Below are 23,520 nucleotides of genomic sequence, written 5' to 3'. Positions count from 1 at the left end.
AACGGTGTCTGTTGTGTTGTGGGAAAGGAACGGTGTCTGTTGTTTTGTGGGAAAGGAACAGTGTCTGTTGTGTGAAAGGAACGGTGTCTGTTGTGTTGTGGGAAAGGAACGGTGTCTGTTGTGTTGTGGGAAAGGAACGTTGTCTGTTGTGGGAAAGGAACGGTGTCTGTTGTGGGAAAGGAATGGTGTCTGTTGTGTGGTGGGAAAGGAACGGTGTCTGATGTGGGAAAGGAACGGTGTCTGTTGTGGGAAAAGAATGGTGTCTGTGGTGGGAAAGGAACGGTTTCTGTTTGCTTTCAAACACTTTTATCTTCTTCCATCTCTGTTGGAATATAATATAAAACAGAATATCACTTTATGTCAACCAACTGAAACCCTGCAGTTCTCTTCCTGTTATTATCGTGTCTAAGCACTCGTAGTTATTATGTTGGACTGACGCCCAGAGGAGAAACATTTACTGATAGTGTATCCTCAATGGCATCCTATTCCCTGTGTAGTGCACTACATTTGCATCCTATTCCCTGTGTAGTGCACTACATTTGCATCCTATTCCCTGTGTAGCGCACTACATTTGCATCCTATTCCCTGTGTAGTGCACTACATTTGCATCCTATTCCCTGTGTAAGGCACTACATTTGCATCCTATTCCCTGTGTAGTGCACTACATTTGCATCCTATTCCCTGTTCAAATGCACTACATTTGAACAGGGTTCACAGGGGTTCATTGTGCACTATAAAGGGATTAGGACGCCAGTGTGGATACATTCTCAGTAAATGTTTCTCCTCTGGGTCCAGACAGTTTGTTTAGAGGAGTCACCAGGACACTGTGACCGTGCTGTCTGGTATTACTGGTCCAGACAGTCACCAGAACACTGTGACCGTGCTGTCTGGTATTACTGGTCCAGACAGTCACCAGAACACTGTGACCATGCTGTCTGGTATTACTGGTCCAGACAGTCACCAGAACACTGTGACCGTGCTGTCTGGTATTACTGGTCCAGACAGTCACCAGAACACTGTGACCATGCTGTCTGGTATTACTGGTCCAGACAGTCACCAGGACACTGTGACCGTGCTGTCTGGTATTACTGGTCCAGACAGTCACCAGAACACTGTGACCATGCTGTCTGGTATTACTGGTCCAGACAGTCACCAGAACACTGTGACCGTGCTGTCTGGTATTACTGGTCCAGACAGTTTGTTTAGAGCAGTCACCAGAACACTGTGACTGTGTTGTCTGGCTACGTTACTGAGTGATGAGGGTATGTGATGTTACTGAGTGATGAGGGGATGTTACTGAGTGATAAGGGGATGTGTTGATACTGAGTGATGAGGGGATGTGTTGTTACTGAGTGATGAGGGGATGTGTTGTTACTGAGTGATGAGGGGATGTTACTGAGTGATGAGGGGATGTTACTGAGTGATGAGGGGATGTTTCTGAGTGATGAGGGGATGTTTCTGAGTGATGAGGGGATGTTTCTGAGTGATGAGGGGATGTTTCTGAGTGATGAGGGGATGTTACTGAGTGATGAGGGGATGTTACTGAGTGATGAGGGGATGTTACTGAGTAATGGGGGGATGTTACTGAGTGATGAGGGGATGTTACTGAGTGATGAGGGGATGTTACTGAGTGATGAGGGGATGTTACGGAGTGATGAGGGGATGTTACGGAGTGATGAGGGGATGTTACTGAGTGATGAGGGGATGTTACTGAGTGATGAGAGGATGTGATGTTACTGTGTGATGAGGGGATGTTACTGAGTGATGAGGGGATGTTTCTGAGTGATGAGGGGATGTTACTGAGTGATGAGGGGATGTTACTGAGTGATGAGGGGATGTTACTGAGTGATGAGGGGATGTTTCTGAGTGATGAGGGGATGTTACTAAGTGATGAGGGGATGTGTTGTTGCTGAGTGATGAGGGGATGTTACAAAGTGATGAGGGGATGTTACTGAGTGATGAGGGGATATTACTGAGTGATGAGGGGATATTACTGAGTGATGATGGGATGTTACTGAGTGATGAGGTGTTTTTTTAGGTTTGTATAACTGAAGACCTACTGGTAATTTACAGACATCATCCAGCAGTATACCAACAGTACATCTCTCTTCTCCCCAGACCCTGAAGGACCTCAACCTGTCTGTTGTCTATAAGATGTCTGATATCAATGTGTTTACTACTACAGTAGTACCAGCAGTAAACCAACAGTACTTCTCCATCTCATCCACAGACCCTGAAACCAACAGCGTGTCCCTTTGGTTCCCAGAGCCTGAAGGACCTCAACCTGTCTGTTGTCTATATGCTGTAGTTCCGTCTGTAAACCAACAGTACTTCTCCATCTCATCCACAGACCCTGAAACCAACAGCGTGTCCCTTTGGTTCCCAGAGCCTGAAGGACCCCAACCTGTCAGCCAGAAAAGACTTCCAGAGAGAAGCTGAGCTGCTCACCAACCTCCAGCACGACCACATTGTTAAGTTCTATGGGGTCTGTGTGGATGGAGATCCCCTCATCATGGTGTTTGAGTACATGAAGCATGGGGACCTCAACAAGTTCCTCAGGTAGTGGTATAGGAACAATGCTGGTACACAGGGGCGCCTCTTTGGTTTTAGAAGTGGGGGGGACATAACCTGACGGGAGGTCTGGAATATTTGGGGGGAATCTAAAGCTAATTTCCTGCATTTTTACACAATCCAACATGCCGTCTCTATTTAGAACAAAAAGAAAGCAAAAATGTCCACAGTTATCAAGCTAATGTAAGAGATCAAACTCTTCTGTCTCTACTCCTCCTCTGTCTCTACTCTGTTCTGTTTCGTATCTCTCTCTCCAGAGTCCATGGTCCAGATGGCCATCCTCTACATACTGTATAGATGGAGGTTTATGTGTCTCTCTCTCCAGAGTCCATGGTCCAGATGGCCAGCCTCTACAGACTGTATAGATGAAGGCTTATGTTTCTCTCTCTCCAGAGTCCATGGTCCAGATGGCCAGTCTCTACATACTGTATAGATGAAGGCTTATGTTTCTCTCTCTCCAGAGTCCATGGTCCAGATGGCCAGCCTCTACAGACTGTATAGATGAAGGCTTATGTTTCTCTCTCTCCAGAGTCCATGGTCCAGATGGCCAGCCTCTACATACTGTATAGATGAAGGCTTATGTTTCTCTCTCTCCAGAGTCCATGGTCCAGATGGCCAGCCTCTACAGACTGTATAGATGAAGGCTTATGTTTCTCTCTCTCCAGAGTCCATGGTCCAGATGGCCAGCCTCTACAGACTGTATAGATGAAGGCTTATGTTTCTCTCTCTCCAGAGTCCATGGTCCAGATGGCCAGCCTCTACATACTGTATAGATGAAGGCTTATGTTTCTCTCTCTCCAGAGTCCATGGTCCAGATGGCCAGCCTCTACAGACTGTATAGATGAAGGCTTCTGTTTCTCTCTCTCCAGAGTCCATGGTCCAGATGCTATGATCCTTGTGGATGGCCATCCCGTTCAAACTGACGGAGAGCTGGGTCTGTCCCAGATGTTACACATCGCTACCCAGATCTCAGCCGGCATTGTGTACCTGACCTCCCAGCACTTTGTCCACAGAGACCTGGCCACCAGGAACTGTCTAGTGGGCAACGGGCTGCTTGTGAAGATAGGAGACTTCGGGATGTCCAGAGACATCTACAGCACAGACTACTACAGGGTAAGGACTCATGTATGGAAGGACTATAGCATTTGGACTGAGAGATTTGTTAATTTATGAACACCTGTGCCATTTCCTTTAACTTCTTAGTGATCCCTTCCCGCTCGAATCCCGATAACGGGATTGATTTGACAACATCCAGTGAAATTGCAGCGCGCCAAATCCAAAAACAGAAATACTCATAATAAGAATTCATTAAACATACAAGTTTATACAGCAAAATACATCTGAACTTAATCCAGCCACAGTGTCAGATTTCAAAAAGGCTTCACGGCAAAAGCAGACCATGCGATTATCTGAGGACAGCACCCCGCATACAAACACATGAAAATCATATTTCAACCAGCCAGGCACGACACAAAAGTCAGAAATAACGATAACAAAGTGAAAACAAAGTGAAGTGCGTTCCAGGTCGCTCGCACCAAAAGATTTGAGTCCACCTGGAGTGACACATGGAAGAGCAGGTGGATCATCATCATTAACATCAACCAATTTCTAAAGACTGTTGACATCTAGTGGAAGCTATAGGAACTACAAGCAGATTCCTATTAAATAGCGCTTACCATAGAAATCTAATGCAAAACAGATTGACCTAAAAAAAAATCCCAGGTTGGATTGTGCTCGGGGTTCCGCCTGCCAACTCAGTTCTGTTATACTCACAGACATTATTCTAACAGTTTTAGAAATGTCAGAGTGTTTTCTATCCAAATCTAATAATTATATGCATAATCCTAGCATCTGGGCCTGAGTAGCAGGCAGTTTACTTTGGGCACGCTTTTCATCCGGACGTGAAAATACTGCCCCCTGTCACCAATAAGTTTTTAATCTAGAGCAAAAAAATGTCCTTATATGATAATTATATAAGTAAACACAGTGGGGCAGTCCACGAGGGGGCGTAGTGCCCCTCTTGAAGTAACCACAGTGGGGCAGTCTACGAGGGGATGTAGTGCCCCTCTTGAAGTAACCACAGTGGGGCAGTCCACGAGGGGGCGTAGTGGCGTCTGTGGAGTAAGCTGACTCGTGTCAACCTGTCAACATGTTATTGTTACAATCTGGTGAATTTCTGTTCTTCCCAACAACCTCACGTAATGAACGTGTGAGAGAGACATCTGAAATGTATTTTTTTATATCACCTTTATTTAACCAGGTAGGCCATTTCCAACTGCGACCTGGCCAAGATAAAGCAACCTCACGTAATGAACGCGTGAGAGAGACATCTAAAATGTATTTTTTTACAATCACAATTCCCCTTAATGACATCACAATTCCCCTTAACGACATCACAATTCCCCTTAATGGCATCACAATTCCCCTTAATGGCATCACAATTCCCCTTAACGACATCACAATTCCCCTTAATGGCATCACAATTCCCCTTAATGGCATCACAATTCCCCTTAATGACATCACAATTCCCCTTAATGACATCACAATTCCCCTTAATGGCATCACAATTCCCCTTAATGGCATCACAATTCCCCTTAACGGCATCACAATTCCCCTTAACGACATCACAATTCCCCTTAATGGCATCACAATTCCCCTTAACGACATCACAATTCCCCTTAATGGCATCACAATTCCCCTTAATGGCATCACAATTCCCCTTAATGGCATCACAATTCCCCTTAATGGCATCACAATTCCCCTTAATGACATCACAATTCCCCGTAATGACATCACAATTCCCCTTAATGGCATCACAATTCCCCTTAACGACATCACAATTCCCCTTAATGGCATCACAATTCCCCTTAACGACATCACAATTCCCCTTAATGGCATCACAATTCCCCTTAATGGCATCACAATTCCCCTTAATGACATCACAATTCTCCTTAATGACATCACAATTCCCCGTAATGACATCACAATTCCCCTTAATGGCATCACAATTCCCCTTAACGACATCATAATTCCCCTTAATGGCATCACAATTCCCCGTAATGACATCACAATTCCCCTTAATGGCATCACAATTCCCCTTAATGGCATCACAATTCCCCTTAATGGCATCACAATTCCCCTTAACGGCATCACAATTCCCCTTAACGACATCACAATTCCCCTTAATGGCATCACAATTCCCCTTAATGGCATCACAATTCCCCATAATGGCATCACATTTCCCCTTAACGACATCACAATTCCCCGTAATGACATCACAATTCCCCTTAACAACATCACAATTCCCCTTAATGGCATCACAATTCCCCGTAATGACATCACAATTCCCCTTAACGACATCACAATTCCCCTTAATGGCATCACAATTCCCCGTAATGACATCACAATTCCCCGTAATGACATCACAATTCCCCGTAATGACATCACAATACCACTTAATGACATCACAATACCACTTAATGACAAGGTGAAAACAAGTTGTTAGAAATGTTGTAATGTATTATAAATTAAAAACAGAAATACCTTATTTACATAAGTATTCAGACCCTCAGAGCTCAGGTGCATCCTGTTTCCATTGATCATCCTTGAGATGTTTCTAACAACTTGATTGGAGTTCACCTGTGGTAAATTTAATTGATTGGACATGATTTGGAAAGGCACAAACCTGTCTATATAAGGTCCCACAGTTGACAGTGCTGAGTGGCTAGATGTGGCTAGATGATGGCTAGATGATGGTTCTGTGCTTCCAACTTTGTGGTATCAGTTTGGGGAAGGCCCTTTCCTGTTTATGCATGACAATGCCCCTGTGCACAAAGCGAGGTCCATACAGAAAAGGTTTGTTGAGATCGGTGTGGAAGAACTTGACCGTCCTGCACAGAGCCCCTGACCTCAATCCCATCAATAAACATTGGGTTGAATTGGAAGGCTGGCTACGAGCCAGGACTAATCGCCCATCATCAGTGCCCGACCAGACAGAGAAGAACAAAAGTACTTAGCCTCTGTAGTTGAAACCAGGACAGGCTGATATCTCCACAGGACTGAAGAGCATGCCTCTGTAGTTGAAACCAGGACAGGCTGATATCTCCACAGGGCTGAAGAGCATGCCTCTGTAGTTGAAACCAGGACAGGCTGATATCTCCACAGGACTCAAGAGCATGCCTCTGTAGTTGAAACCAGGACAGGCTGATATCTCCACAGGGCTGAAGGGCATGCCTCTGTAGTTGAAACCAGGACAGGCTGATATCTCCACAGGGCTGAAGAGCATGCCTCTGTAGTTGAAACCAGGACAGGCTGATATCTCCACAGGGCTGAAGAGCATGCCTCTGTGTGGTTGCCAGTCAGGCAGGCTGGCAGGCGGACTGCAGGCGGACTGTGAGATGCCAGGGCTGGCATTGTGTTACATGGCCAGATAATATATCTGCCAATCAGACAGAAAGGAGCAGAGAGGAGGCTGATCATGAGGGAGGAACACACTGGCAGCCAGTGTATGGTACTCCATCCAGTATTGTTTTGGTCGTGGTACTCCATCCAGGATTGTGTTGGTCGTGGTAGTCCATCCAGTATTGTGTTGGTCGTGGTACTCCATCCAGTAGTGTGCTGGTCCTGGTACTCCATCCAGTATTGTGTTGGTCGTGGTACTCCATCCAGTAGTGTGCTGGTCGTGGTACTCCATCAAGTATTGTGCTGGTCGTGGTACTCCATCCAGTATTGTGTTGGTCCTGGTACTCCATCCAGTAATGTGCTGGTCGTGGTAGTCCATTCAGTATTGTGTTGGTCGTGGTGCTCCATCCAGTATTTTGTTGGTTGTGGTACTCCATTCAGTATTGTGCTGGTCGTGGTACTCCATCCAATACTGTGCTGGTCGTGGTACTCCATCCAGTATTGTGCTGGTCATGGTACTCCATCCAGTATTGTGTTGGTCATGGTACTCCATCCAGTATTGTTTTGGTCGTGGTACTCCATCCAGAATTGTGTTGTTCGTGGTACTCCATCCAGTATTTGGTTGGTCATGGTACTCCATCCAGTATTTTGCTGGTCGTGGTACTCCCTCCAGTATTGTGTTGGTCCTGGTTCTCCATCCAGCATTGTGCTGGTCGTGGTACTCCATCCAGTATTGTGTTGGTCGTGGTAGTCCATCCAGTATTGTGCTGGTCGTGGTACTCCATCCAGTATTGTGTTGGTCGTGGTAGTCCATCCAGTATTGTGTTGGTCCTGGTACTCCATCCAGTATTGTGATGGCCTGGTACTCCATCCAGTATTGTGCTGGTCGTGGTACTCCATCCAGTATTGTGTTGGTCGTGGTACTCCATCCAGTATTGTGTTGGTCGTGGTACTCCATCCAGTATTGTGATGGTCCTGGTACTCCATCCAGTATTGTGATGGCCTGGTACTCCATCCAGTATTGTGTTGGTCGTGGTACTCCATCAAGTATTAATATCAGATAACAGTGAGTTATCATCACAACTAGTTCATTCCAGATAACAGTGAGTTATCATCACAACTAGTTAATACCAGACAACTAGTTAATAACAGATAACAGTGAGTTATCATCACAACTAGTTAATACCAGACACCAGTGAGTTATCATCACAACTAGTTCATACCAGATTACAGTGAGTTATCACCACAACTAGTTAATACCAGACAAAGGTGAGTTATCATCACAACTAGTTAATACCAGATTCCAGTGAGTTATCATCACAGCTAGTTAATACCAGATTACAGTGAGTTATCATCATAACTAGTTTATACCAGGTGACAGTGAGTTATCATCACAACTAGTAAATACCAGACAACTAGTTAATACCAGATTACAGTGAGTTATCATCACAACTAGTTAATACCAGACACCAGTGAGTTATCATCACAACTAGTTCATACCAGATTACAGTGAGTTATCATCACAACTAGTTAATACCAGACAACTAGTTAATAACAGATAACAGTGAGTTATCATCACAAGTAGTTAATACCAGGTGACAGTGAGTTATCATCACAACTAGTAAATACCAGACAACTAGTTAATACCAGATTACAGTGAGTTATCATCACTACTAGTTAATACCAGATTCCAGTGAGTTATCATCACAACTAGTTAATACCAGATTACAGTGAGTTATCATCACAACTAGTTAATACCAGGTGACAGTGAGTTATCATCACAACTAGTAAATACCAGACAACTAGTTAATACCAGATTACAGTGAGTTATCATCACAACTAGTTAATACCAGGTGACAGTGAGTTATCATCACAACTAGTTAATACCAGACACCAGTGAGTTATCATCACAACTAGTTAATACCAGACACCAGTGAGTTATCATCATAACTAGTTAATACCAGGTGACAGTGAGTTATCATCACAACTAGTTAATACCAGACACCAGTGAGTTATCATCACAACTAGTTAATACCAGACACCAGTGAGTTATCATCATAACTAGTTTATACCAGGTGACAGTGAGTTATCATCACAACTAGTTAATACCAGACACCAGTGAGTTATCATCACAACTAGTTAATACCAGGTGACAGTGCAGCAACTTTCTATCTCTGCCTGGCAGCTGCCCAGCAGGTGGTGGCTTATTGGCTGCCATACTCCTAAAATAGAATCCATGTTTGCCACTGTCTGACTGAGGAGTTGAGGTATTCTGTGGACGGGGAGAGTCTAGATGGTTATCAGTCCTGGGGAGAGTCTAGATGGTTATCAGTCCTGGGGAGATTCTCGATGGTTATCAGGCTTGGGGAGAGTCTAGATGGTTATCAGTCCTGGGGAGAGTCTAGATGGTTATCAGGCCTGGGGGGAGTCTAGATGGTTATCAGTCCTGGGGAGAGTCTAGATGGTTATCAGGCCTGGGGAGAGTCTAGATGGTTATCAGGCCTGGGGAGAGTCTAGATGGTTATCAGGCCTGGGGAGAGTCTAGATGGTTATCAGTCCTGGGGAGAGTCTAGATGGTTATCAGTCCTGGGGAGAGTCTAGATGGTTATCAGGCCTGGGGAGAGTCTAGATGGTTATCAGGCCTGGGGAGAGTCTAGATGGTTATCAGGCCTGGGGAGAGTCTAGATGTTTACCAGGCCCTTACGAGGTCTATGGCCCAGAGCTAACAGGTAGCCATGAGGTGTAGATGGTTATCAGGCCCTTACGAGGTCTATGGCCCAGAGCTAACAGTTAGCCATGAGGTCTATGGCCCAGAGCTAACAGTTAGCCATGAGGTCTATGGCCCAGAGCTAACAGGTGGCCATGAGGTGTACATGACAAATGGAACCCTATTTCCTATATAGTGCACTACTTTAAACCATATCCATATTATAACAGTAACATCAGTCTTGTTGATGCTGTCCATGATTACAACAGTAACATCAGTCTTGTTGATGCTGTCAATGATTACAACAGTAACATCAGTCTTGTTGATGCTGTCCATGATTACAACAGTAACATCAGTCTTGTTGATGCTGTCCATGATTACAACAGTAACATCAGTCTTGTTGATGCTGTCAGGGCCATGATTACAACATTAACATCAGTCTTGTTGATATTGTCATTGATTACAACAGTAACATCAGTCTTGTTGATGCTGTCCATGATTACAACAGTAACATCAGTCTTGTTGATGCTGTCCATGATTACAACAGTAACATCAGTCTTGTTGATGCTGTCAGGGCCATGATTACAACAGTAACATCAGTCTTGTTGATGCTGTCAGGACCGTGATTTCAACAGTAACATCAGTCTTGTTGATGCTGTCAGGACCATGATTACAACAGTAACATCAGTCTGGTTGATACTGTCAATGATTACAACAGTAACATCAGTCTTGTTGATGCTGTCAGGGCCATGATTACAACATTAACATCAGTCTTGTTGATATCGTCAATGATTACAACAGTAACATCAGTCTTGTTGATGCTGTCCATGATTACAACAGTAACATCAGTCTTGTTGATGCTGTCAGGACCATGATTACAACAGTAACATCAGTCTTGTTGATGCTGTCAGGACCGTGATTACAACAGTAACATCAGTCTTGTTGATGCTGTCCATGATTACAACAGTAACATCAGTCTTGTTGATGCTGTCAGGACCATGATTACAACAGTAACATCAGTCTTGTTGATGCTGTCCTTGATTACAACAGTAACATCAGTCTTGTTGATGCTGTCCATGATTTCAACAGTGTCATCAGTCTAGTTGATGCTGTCAGGCCCATGATTAGCTGTTAACCTGTATCAGGTCGGAGGTCACACAGCGCTGTACTAATATAGTCATGTTAACCTGTTTCAGGTCGGAGGTCACACAGCGCTGTACTAATGTAGTCATGTTAACCTGTTTCAGGTCGGAGGTCACTCAGCACTGCACTAATGTAGTCATGTTAACCTGTTTCAGGTCGGAGGTCACACAGCGCTGTACTAATGTAGTCATGTTAACCTTTTTCAGGTCGGAGGTCACACAGCGCTGTACTAATATAGTCATGTTAACCTGTTTCAGGTCGGAGGTCACACAGCGCTGTACTAATGTAGTCATGTTAACCTGTTTCAGGTCGGAGGTCACACAGCGCTGTACTAATGTAGTCATGTTAACCTGTTTCAGGTCGGAGGTCACACAGCACTGTACTAATGTAGTCATGTTAACCTGTTTCAGGTCGGAGGTCACACAGCGCTGTACTAATGTAGTCATGTTAAACTGTTTCAGGTCGGAGGTCACACAGCGCTGTACTAATATAGTCATGTTAACCTGTTTCAGGTCGGAGGTCACACAGCACTGTACTAATGTAGTCATGTTAAACTGTTTCAGGTCGGAGGTCACACAGCGCTGTACTAATATAGTCATGTTAACCTGTTTCAGGTCGGAGGTCACACCATGTTGCCGATCCGCTGGATGCCCCCTGAGAGCATCATGTACAGAAAGTTCACAACAGAAAGTGACGTTTGGAGCTTTGGAGTCATCCTCTGGGAGATCTTCACCTACGGGAAGCAGCCGTGGTTTCAGCTGGCCAACAACGAGGTATACTGGACCACGAACACCTTGCCTGCGTCCCGTAGGCCTCTGGTCAAGAGTAGTGGACTATTTAGGCAATAGGACGCCATTTCAAATCACATTTGTATTGGTGGTCTGAAGACAAAAGTAGTGACTATATAACACATTTAGGAGCACCCCTAGGAGCACCCCTAGTGATTATATAACACATTTAGGAGCACCCCTAGGAGTACCCCTAGTGATTATATAACACATTTAGGAGCACCCCTAGGAGCACCCCTAGTGTCTATATAACACATTTAGTAGCACCCCTAGGAGCACCCCTAGTGTCTATATAACACATTTAGGAGCACCCCTAGTGTCTATATAACACATTTAGGAGCACCCCTAGGAGCACCCCTAGTGTCTATGTAACACATTTAGGAGCACACCTAGTGTCTATATAACACATTTAGGAGCACCCCTAGGAGCACCCCTAGTGTCTATATAACACATTTAGGAGCACCCCTAGTGTCTATATAACACATTTAGGAGCACCCCTAGGAGCACCCCTAGTGTCTATGTAACACATTTAGGAGCACACCTAGTGTCTATATAACACATTTAGGAGCACCCCTAGTGTCTATATAACACATTTAGGAGCACCCCTAGGAGCACGCCTAGTGACTATATATAACACATTTAGGAGCACCCCTAGGAGCACACCTAGTGTCTATATAACACATTTAGGAGCACCGCTAGGAGCACCAATAGTGACTATATAACACATTTAGGAGCACCCCTAGGAGCACCCCATGTGACTATAAAACACATTTAGGAGCACCCCTAGTGACTATCACCTCTTCCTGAGGCCCGTCCCACCTCTTCCTGAGGCCCGTCCCACCTCTTCCTGAGGCTAGGCCCACCTCTTCCTGATGCCCCTAGGAGCACCCCTAGTGACTATATAACACATTTAGGAGCACCCCTAGTGACTATATATAACACATTTAGGAGCACCCCTAGTGACTATATATAACACATTTAGGAGCACCCCTAGGAGCACACCTAGTGTCTATATAACACATTTAGGAGCACCAATAGTGACTATATAACACATTTAGGAGCACCCCTAGGAGCACCCCTAGTGACTATAAAACACATTTAGGAGCACCCCTAGTGACTATCACCTCTTCCTGAGGCCTGGCCCACCTATTCCTGAGGCCCAGCCCACCTCTTCCTGAGGCCCGGCCCACCTCTTCCTGAGGCCCGGCCCACCTCTTCCTGAGGCACCGGCTACCTCTTCCTGATTCCCGCCCACCTCTTCCTGAGGCCCGGCCCACCTCTTCCTGAGGCCCGGCCCACCTCTTCCTGAGGCCCTCTTCCTGAGGCCTGACCACCTCTTCCTGAGGCCCGGCCCACCTCTTCCTGAGGCGCCGGCTACCTCTTCCTGATTCCCGCCCACCTCTTCCTGAGGCCCGGCCCAGCACTTCCTGAGGCCCGGCCCACCTCTTCCTGAGGCCCGGCCCACCACTTCCTGAGGCCCGGCCGAGCACTTCCTGAGGCCCGGCCCACCTCTTCCTGAGGCCAGGCCCACCTCTTCCTGAGGCCCGGCCTACCTCTTCCTGAGGACCGGCCCAGCTCTTCCTGAGGCCCGGCCCACCTCTTCCTGAGGCCTGGCCCAGCAGTTCCTGAGGCCCGGCCCAACTCTTCCTGAGGCCCGGCCCACCTCTTCCTGAGGCCCCGGCTACCTCTTCCTGAGGCCCCGGCTACCTCTTCCTGATGCCCGCCCACCTCTTCCTGAGGCCCGGCCCACCTCTTCCTGAGGCCCGGCCCACCTCTTCCTGAGGCCCGGCACAGCACTTCCTGAGGCCCGGCCCACCTCTTCCTGAGGCCCACCTCTTCCTGAGGCCCGGCCCACCTCTTCCTGAGGCCCGGCACAGCACTTCCTGAGGCCCGGCCCACCTCTTCCTGAGGCCCGGCCCACCTCTTCCTGAGGGCCACCTCTTCCTGAGGGCCACCTCTTCCTGAGGGCCACCTCTTCCTGAGGCCCGGCCCACCTCTTCTTAATACTACTCTTACAAAGCAAGTTTATTAGTACATTCAAACTGCCCTTAAGAAATATCCTGTGAAGGGGTGCACATTCCCCTAGTAATTCATGCACTTGAAGTGTCAATATTTTCTTTGAAATTGATATTCCCCACGTTTCTAGAAAAAATATTAACCTGTAGTCAGTGAGAGCATTTTAATGTTTTGAAACCCAAATGTATGTAGTGAAAAAACAGGTGTACAATAATCTCTGCATCCTCTCTCTGTCTCTCTGTTTGACTGACCCCTAACCCCTACACCCTAACCCCTCCTCTCTGTCTCTCTGTTTGACTGACCCCTAACCCCTACACCCTAACCCCTCGTCTCTCTGTCTCTCTGTTTGACTGACCCCTAACCCCTACACCCTAACCCCTCCTCTCTCTGTCTCTCTGTTTGACTGACCCCTACACCCTAACCCCTCCTCTCTCTGTCTCTCTGTTTGACTGACCCCTAACCCCTACACCCTAACCCCTCGTCTCTCTGTCTCTCTGTTTGACTGACCCCTAACCCCTACACCCTAACCCCTCCTCTCTCTGTCTCTCTGTTTGACTGACCCCTAACCCCTACACCCTAACCCCTCCTCTCTCTGTCTCTCTGTTTGACTGACCCCTAACCCCTACACCCTAACCCCTCCTCTCTCTGTCTCTCTGTTTGACTGACCCCTAACCCCTACACCCTAACCGCTCCTCTCTCTGTCTCTCTGTTTGACTGACCCCTACACCCTAACCCCTACACCCTAACCCTCCTCTCTCTGTCTCTCTGTTTGACTGACCCCAAGCCCCTACACCCTAACCCCTCCTTTCTCTGTCTCTCTGTTTGACTGACCCCCAACCCCTACACCCTAACCCCTCCTCTCTCTGTCTCTCTGTTTGACTGACCCCTACACCCTAACCCCTCCTCTCTCTGTCTCTCTGTTTGACTGACCCCCAACCCCTACACCCTAACCCCTCCTCTCTCTGTCTCTCTGTTTGACTGACCCCTACACCCTAACCCCTACACCCTAACCCCTCCTCTCTCTGTCTCTGTTTGACTGACCCCTAACCCCTACACCCTAACCCCTCCTCTCTCTGTCTCTCTGTTTGACTGACCCCTAACCCCTACACCCTAACCCCTCCTCTCTCTGTCTCTCTGTTTGACTGACCCCTAACCCCTACACCCTAACCCCTCCTCTCTCTGTCTCTCTGTTTGACTGACCCCTACACCCTAACCCCTACACCCTAACCCTCCTCTCTCTGTCTCTCTGTTTGACTGACCCCAAGCCCCTACACCCTAACCCCTCCTTTCTCTGTCTCTCTGTTTGACTGACCCCCAACCCCTACACCCTAACCCCTCCTCTCTCTGTCTCTCTGTTTGACTGACCCCTACACCCTAACCCCTACACCCTAACCCCTCCTCTCTCTGTCTCTCTGTTTGACTGACCCCCAACCCCTACACCCTAACCCCTCCTCTCTCTGTCTCTCTGTTTGACTGACCCCTACACCCTAACCCCTACACCCTAACCCCTCCTCTCTCTGTCTCTGTTTGACTGACCCCTAACCCCTACACCCTAACCCCTCCTCTCTCTGTCTCTCTGTTTGACTGACCCCTAACCCCTACACCCTAACCCCTCCTCTCTCTGTCTCTCTGTTTGACTGACCCCTAACCCCTACACCCTAACCCCTCCTCTCTCTGTCTCTCTGTTTGACTGACCCCTACACCCCTACACCCTAACCCCTCCTCTCTCTGTCTCTTCAGGTCATAGAGTGTTTAGTACAGAGTCAGGTCCTGGACAGGCCGAGGGTTTGTCCCAAGGAGGTGTATGACCCCTAACCCCTACACCCTAACCCCTCCTCTCTCTGTCTCTCTGTTTGGCTGACCCCTAACCCCTACACCCTAACCCCTCCTCTCTCTGTCTCTCTGTTTGACTGACCCCTACACCCCTACACCCTAACCCCTCCTCTCTCTGTCTCTCTGTTTGACTGACCCCTACACCACTACACCCTAACCCCTCCTCTCTCTGTCTCTCTGTTTGGCTGACCCCTAACCCCTACACCCTAACCCCTCCTCTCTCTGTCTCTCTGTTTGACTGACCCCTACACCACTACACCCTAACCCCTCCTCTCTCTGTCTCTTCAGGTCATAGAGTGTTTAGTACAGGGTCAGGTCCTGGACAGACCGAGGGGTTGTCCCAAGGAGGTGTATGACCCCTACACCCTAACCCCTCCTCTCTCTGTCTCTCTGTTTGACTGACCCCTACACCACTACACCCTAACCCCTCCTCTCTCTGTCTCTTCAGGTCATAGAGTGTTTAGTACAGGGTCAGGTCCTGGACAGGCCAAGGGGTTGTCCCAAGGAGGTGTATGACCTGATGCTGGGCTGCTGGCAGAGGGAACCACAGCAGAGGTTGAACATCAAGGACATTCAGAAGGTCCTCTATACCATGGGGAAAGACACACCTGTCTACCTGGATATACTCGGCTAGCACCAGTTCTACCTGGACGGAGTAGGGAGTTGATCCTAGACACTCACCTTGGATCAGTTTTGCATTTCTCTAACCAATGGTTAAGGTTAAGATTGGGGAGGGGAAGCTGATCCTAGATCTGTACCTTAGGGGAAACTTTACCCTGGAGCTTGCCTGGATGTGTTGGGCTAAGATCGTCTGGATGTAATGCTTGTTGGACAGACAGACTGATAGACAACCAGGAAATAACCAGCCAGCCTGTTCCTTACTGTTCCGCTGTCAACAGGAGCCTAAACGTTTGGGAAGGACTCAAAGTGCCTGATCCACTATTTCCATATACTGGATAAAAGTATCAACAAAACAAACGTTTAGATTTTGTTTCCTGATACAGAGTACACACCTGGTCAATCTGTCATGGAAAGGTGTTCCTAATGATCTGTCCACTCAGTGTATATTCAGTGCGTTCGGAAAGTATTCAGGACCCTTGACTTTTTCCACATTTTGCTACGTTACAGCCTTATTCTAAAATTGATTAAAATATATTTTTTTCCTCATCAATCTACACACAATACCCCATAATGACAAAGTGAAAACAGGTTTTTAGATTTTTTTTTTATGTATTAAAGATACAAAACATAAATACCTTATTTACATAAGTATTCAGACCCTTTGCTATGAGACTCGAAAAAGAGCTCAGGTGCATCTTGTTTCCATTGATCATCCTTGAGATGTTTCTACAACTTGATTGGAGTCCAACTGTGGTAAATTCAATGAATTGGACATGACTTGGAAAGACTCACACCTGCCTATATAAGAACCCACAGTTAACAGTGTATATCAGAGCAAAAACTGAGCCATGAGGTTGAAGGAATTGTCCCTAGTGCTCTGAGACAAGATTGTGTCGAGGCACGGATCTGGGGAAGGGTACTGTTGGGGATTAATCAGAATAGTTGGGTAACATAGATAAGATGTTTTATTTTCATTATATGCTTGTGAGTTACTTCTCATTTAGAATGTATCTTGTTGTACTATATTGGTGGCCATTTGCAGTTATCCTTTCTCTGTCATGGGGGTCAGTTACTTGGGCCACAGAGAGGGGAGAGATCAAGCTTGTCTTGATATGTAAACATATATTTTAAACCATGTTAAGGGATGACCAATTATCTCTTGGCTCCACAATGTCTGTGTGCCAGTCACTGTGTCTCTGTGATCTTGTCCAGGAGGGGGTGTATTTAATATATGCCGGTTGGTGAGGTTTTGTTTTATGGTCCTGAGTGGTACCAAGAGCGAGATGAGAACATAGTTTAGGAGACAAAGCTGAATGATAATTTATAGCCAATGCTGTCTGGCTATGTGTGTCTTTGCTATAAAGGATCTCAGTTGCAATGTGTAAGCACTCTCAGAGAATTCATTTATAGACACTGAATTGATCTGAGAGTCACAGGGTTCAAATCAAATCAAATTTTATTTGTCACATACACATGGTTAGCACCAATTGTGATGGAGCTCATAATAATTAAAGATGGACTTTATGATAACTCTGACTTGTTTGGTCTCATGATTTGGTAAATACAGGACATTTCCACTACAGTACCAACACATTTCTGCAGCATTGAAGGTTCCCAAGAACACAGTGGCCTCCATCATTCTTAAATGGAAGACGTTTGGCATCACCAAGACTCTTCCTAGAGCTGGCCACCCAGCAGAGCCTTGGTCAGGGAGGTGACCAAGTACCTGATGGTCACTCTGACAGAGCTCCAGAGTTCCTCTGTGGAGATGGGAGAACTTTCCAGAAGGACAACCATCTCCGCAGCACTCCACCAATCAGGTCTTTATGGTAGTGACCAGATGGAAGCCACTCCTCAGTAAAAGGCACATGACAGCCCACTTGCAGTTTGCCAAAAGGCACCTAAAGGACTCAGACCAAGAGAAACAAGATTCTCTGGTCTGATGAAACCAAGATTGAACTCTTTGACCTGAATGCAAAGCGTCACATCTGGATGAAACCTGTCACCAACAGTGAAGCATGGTGATGGTGGCACCATCCCTGCGGTGAAGCATGGTAGTGGCAGCATCATGCTGTGGGGATGTTTTTCAGTGGCAGGGACTGGGAGACTAGTCAGGATCGAGAGAAAGATGAACGGAGCAAAGTACAGAGAGATCCTTGATGAAAACCTGCTCCAGAGCGTTCAGGACCTCAGACTGAGGTGAAAGTTCACCTTTCAACAGGACAACGACCCTAAGCATACAGCCAAGACAATGCAGGAGTGGCTTCGGGACAAGTCTCTGAAAGTCCTTTAGTGGCCCAGCCAGAGCTCAGACTTGAACCCGATCCAACATCTCTGGGAGAGACCTGAAAATAGCTGTGCAGCGACGCTCCCCATCCAATCTGACGGAGCTTGAGGGGATCTGCAGAGAAGAATGGGAGAAACACCTCCTATACAGGTGTACCAAGCTTGTAGCGTCACACCCAAAACGATTCAAGGCTGTAATCACTGCCAAAGGTGCATCAACAAAGTACTGAGTAAAGGGTCTGAATATTAATGGAAATGTGATATTTTAGTGTTTTTTAAATTTATACATTTGCAATAAAAAATGACAACATTATTTTGCTTTGTCGTTATGGGGTATTGTGTGTGTGTCCATGTTGAATAAGGCTGTAATGTAACATAATGTGGAAAAAGTCAAGGGGTCAGAATACTTTCTGAATGTACCTGTATATGATCTATAGTTATTCAATGAAGATGATGTTAAAAAAACACTGCAAGAAAAACACACAAAAAATAGTGTAAATGAAGGTCATGTCTTTAAGGTACGGTGATCATGTCTTTAAGGTACGGTGATCATGTCTTTAAGGTACGGTGATCATGTCTTTAAGGTACGGTGATCATGTCTTTAAGGGACGGTGATCATGTCTTTAAGGGACGGTGATCATGTCTTTAAGGTACGGTGATCATGTCTTTAAGGTACGGTGATCATGTCTTTAAGGTACGCCGATCATGTCTTTAAGGTACGGTGATCATGTCTTTAAGGTACGGTGATCATGTCTTTAAGGTACGGTGATCATGTCTTTAAGGTACGGTGATCATGTCTTTAAGGTACGGTGATCATGTCTTTAAGGTACGGCGATCATGTCTTTAAGGTACGGTGATCATGTCTTTAAGGTACGGTGATCATGTCTTTAAGGTACGGTGATCATGTCTTTAAGGGAAGGTGATCATGTCTTTAAGGTACGGCGATCATGTCTTTAAGGTACGGCGATCATGTCTTTAAGGTACGGTGATCATGTCTTTAAGGTACGGTGATCATGTCTTTAAGGTACGGTGATCATGTCTTTAAGGTACGGTGATCATGTCTTTAAGGGACGGTGATCATGTCTTTAAGGTACGGCGATCATGTCTTTAAGGTACGGCGATCATGTCTTTAAGGTACGCCGATCATGTCTTTAAGGTACGCCGATCATGTCTTTAAGGTACGCCGATCATGTCTTTAAGGTACGGTGATCATGTCTTTAAGGTACGGTGATCATGTCTTTAAGGTACGGTGATCATGTCTTTAAGGTACGCCGATCATGTCTTTAAGGTACGGTGATCAGGTACGCCGATCATGTCTTTAAGGTACGGTGATCAGGTACGGTGATCATGTCTTTAAGGTACGGTGATCATGTCTTTAAGGTACGGTGATCATGTCTTTAAGGTACGGTGATCATGTCTTTAAGGTACGGTGATCAGGTACGGTGATCATGTCTTTAAGGTACGGCGATCATGTCTTTAAGGTACGGTGATCATATCTTTAAGGTACGGTGATCATGTCTTTAAGGTACGGTGATCATGTCTTTAAGGTACGGTGATCATGTCTTTAAGGGACGGTGATCATGTCTTTAAGGTACGGCGATCATGTCTTTAAGGTACGGTGATCATGTCTTTAAGGTACGGTGATCATGTCTTTAAGGTACGGTGATCATGTCTTTAAGGTACGGTGATCATGTCTTTAAGGTACGGTGATCATGTCTTTAAGGTACGGTGATCATGTCTTTAAGGTACGGTGATCATGTCTTTAAGGTACGGTGATCATGTCTTTAAGGTACGGTGATCATGTCTTTAAGGTACGGTGATCATGTCTTTAAGGTACGGTGATCATGTCTTTAAGGGACGGTGATCATGTCTTTAAGGGACGGTGATCATGTCTTTAAGGTACGGTGATCATGTCTTTAAGGTACGGTGATCATGTCTTTAAGGTACGCCGATCATGTCTTTAAGGTACGGTGATCATGTCTTTAAGGTACGGTGATCATGTCTTTAAGGTACGGTGATCATGTCTTTAAGGTACGGTGATCATGTCTTTAAGGTACGGTGATCATGTCTTTAAGGTACGGCGATCATGTCTTTAAGGTACGGTGATCATGTCTTTAAGGTACGGTGATCATGTCTTTAAGGTACGGTGATCATGTCTTTAAGGGAAGGTGATCATGTCTTTAAGGTACGGCGATCATGTCTTTAAGGTACGGCGATCATGTCTTTAAGGTACGGTGATCATGTCTTTAAGGTACGGTGATCATGTCTTTAAGGTACGGTGATCATGTCTTTAAGGTACGGTGATCATGTCTTTAAGGGACGGTGATCATGTCTTTAAGGTACGGCGATCATGTCTTTAAGGTACGGCGATCATGTCTTTAAGGTACGGTGATCATGTCTTTAAGGTACGCCGATCATGTCTTTAAGGTACGCCGATCATGTCTTTAAGGTACGGTGATCATGTCTTTAAGGTACGGTGATCATGTCTTTAAGGTACGGTGATCATGTCTTTAAGGTACGCCGATCATGTCTTTAAGGTACGGTGATCAGGTACGCCGATCATGTCTTTAAGGTACGGTGATCAGGTACGGTGATCATGTCTTTAAGGTACGGTGATCATGTCTTTAAGGTACGGTGATCATGTCTTTAAGGTACGGTGATCATGTCTTTAAGGTACGGTGATCAGGTACGGTGATCATGTCTTTAAGGTACGGCGATCATGTCTTTAAGGTACGGTGATCATATCTTTAAGGTACGGTGATCATGTCTTTAAGGTACGGTGATCATGTCTTTAAGGTACGGTGATCATGTCTTTAAGGGACGGTGATCATGTCTTTAAGGTACGGCGATCATGTCTTTAAGGTACGGTGATCATGTCTTTAAGGTACGGTGATCATGTCTTTAAGGTACGGTGATCATGTCTTTAAGGTACGGTGATCATGTCTTTAAGGTACGGTGATCATGTCTTTAAGGTACGGTGATCATGTCTTTAAGGTACGGTGATCATGTCTTTAAGGTACGGTGATCATGTCTTTAAGGTACGGTGATCATGTCTTTAAGGTACGGTGATCATGTCTTTAAGGTACGGTGATCATGTCTTTAAGGTACGGTGATCATGTCTTTAAGGTACGGTGATCATGTCTTTAAGGTACGGTGATCATGTCTTTAAGGTACGGTGATCAGGTACGGTGATCATGTCTTTAAGGTACGGTGATCATGTCTTTAAGGTACGGTGATCATGTCTTTAAGGTACGGTGATCATGTCTTTAAGGGAAGGTGATCATGTCTTTAAGGTACGGTGATCAGGTACGGTGATCATGTCTTTAAGGTACGGTGATCATGTCTTTAAGGTACGGTGATCATGTCTTTAAGGTACGGTGATCAGGTACGGTGATCATGTCTTTAAGGTACGGTGATCATGTCTTTAAGGTACGGTGATCATGTCTTTAAGGTACGGTGATCATGTCTTTAAGGTACGGTGATCATGTCTTTAAGGTACGGTGATCATGTCTTTAAGGTACGGTGATCATGTCTTTAAGGTATGGTGATCAGGTACGGTGATCATGTCTTTAAGGTACGGTGATCATGTCTTTAAGGTACGGTGATCATGTCTTTAAGGTACGGTGATCATGTCTTTAAGGTACGGTGATCATGTCTTTAAGGTACGGTGATCATGTCTTTAAGGTACGCCGATCATGTCTTTAAGGTACGGCGATCATGTCTTTAAGGTACGGTGATCATGTCTTTAAGGTACGGTGATCATGTCTTTAAGGTACGGTGATCATGTCTTTAAGGTACGGTGATCATGTCTTTAAGGTACGGTGATCATGTCTTTAAGGTACGGTGATCATGTCTTTAAGGTACGGTGATCATGTCTTTAAGGTACGGTGATCATGTCTTTAAGGTACGGTGATCAGGTACGGTGATCATGTCTTTAAGGTACGGTGATCATGTCTTTAAGGTACGGTGATCATGTCTTTAAGGTACGGTGATCATGTCTTTAAGGTACGGTGATCAGGTACGGTGATCATGTCTTTAAGGTACGGTGATCATGTCTTTAAGGTACGGTGATCATGTCTTTAAGGTACGGTGATCATGTCTTTAAGGTACGGTGATCATGTCTTTAAGGTACGGTGATCATGTCTTTAAGGTACGGTGATCATGTCTTTAAGGTACGGTGATCATGTCTTTAAGGTACGGTGATCAGGTACGGTGATCATGTCTTTAAGGTACGGTGATCAGGTACGGTGATCATGTCTTTAAGGTACGGTGATCATGTCTTTAAGGTACGGTGATCATGTCTTTCAGGTACGGTGATCAGGTACGGTGATCATGTCTTTAAGGTACGGTGATCATGTCTTTAAGGTACGGTGATCATGTCTTTAAGGTACGGTGACAGCACGACAGAAGATGAAACGTTCCTGTGTTTCCTTTTCATTAGTATATATTTATATATTACATGTCTTTAATATATTTACGTTTCATTTGGAGATGTCAGTCTGCCATGTCTGTCGCGAAGGACACACCCCTTTTTTGGGGAGAAACTGATACTGTCAAACTATTGGCAGGGACTTGATGAAAGCCTTACTGCTCTCCAATTGGCTGCGTCAGAGTTCTCATGCTAATGAGGCTCCCTCATTTCTGTCCAATGAACTGGAGGAAGGGAGAAACTCACCAATCAACAGCCAACAAAGTTCAATTCTATTTGAATTGAAGTGAATGTACATAATGTACATGTCTGTATGTTAACTTATCTTTCCTTGGATTCTTTAAGTTTCTTTTCAAACACGATGGCTATAAATGGACTAACTACATCATCTCTGACTTCTGTTTTTAATCAAAGTTACGATCACAGAGGTGATCGGTTATTGTCTTCGGGACTCACATATAGGGAGGGTTAAGTTCATTGACTCTAGAAAGAGAAGGAGAGACTTTTTACAATGCGGAGTGCCCCAAAAGAGAGATTTCTCCAAATCAGTGGAGGCTGGCGGAGGGGAGGGCGGCTCACAATAATGGCTTGAACAGAGCGAATGGAATGGAATCAAACACATGGAAACTCTGTGTTGTGATGTATTTAATACCACTCCACTCATTCCGTGATGTATTTAATACCACTCCACCCTCTCCTCTCCAGCCACCCTAGTCCCACAACCC

At 45.7% G+C, this 23,520-nt stretch overlaps 1 protein-coding gene and 1 long non-coding RNA gene across 3 annotated transcripts in view; both read left to right on the top strand.

The window, feature by feature from the left end:
- The window catches only part of LOC110513060 (NT-3 growth factor receptor), a 150,614-nt gene extending 134,023 nt beyond the window's left edge, over positions 1-16,591 (top strand). The window contains exons 14-17 of one of the 2 annotated variants that reach the window (XM_036964134.1): positions 2,351-2,559; positions 3,441-3,684; positions 11,437-11,595; positions 15,908-16,591. In XM_036964134.1, the coding sequence (XP_036820029.1) occupies positions 2,351-2,559; positions 3,441-3,684; positions 11,437-11,595; positions 15,908-16,093 (798 nt within the window). In that variant the 3' untranslated portion in view covers positions 16,094-16,591. The other variant, XM_036964135.1, reaches the window with a different exon arrangement.
- Positions 16,592-18,733: 2,142 nt separating this feature from the next.
- Positions 18,734-23,183, top strand: LOC118944489. Its single transcript, XR_005039832.1, has 2 exons — positions 18,734-18,906; positions 22,688-23,183. It is a non-coding gene; the product is annotated as an uncharacterized LOC118944489 (long non-coding RNA).
- Positions 23,184-23,520: the final 337 nt, after the last annotated feature.

The sequence above is a fragment of the Oncorhynchus mykiss genome, chromosome 26, assembly GCF_013265735.2.
Source record: "Oncorhynchus mykiss isolate Arlee chromosome 26, USDA_OmykA_1.1, whole genome shotgun sequence".
NCBI lineage: Eukaryota > Metazoa > Chordata > Actinopteri > Salmoniformes > Salmonidae > Oncorhynchus > Oncorhynchus mykiss.
This window is presented reverse-complemented; position numbering and strand designations above follow the sequence as displayed.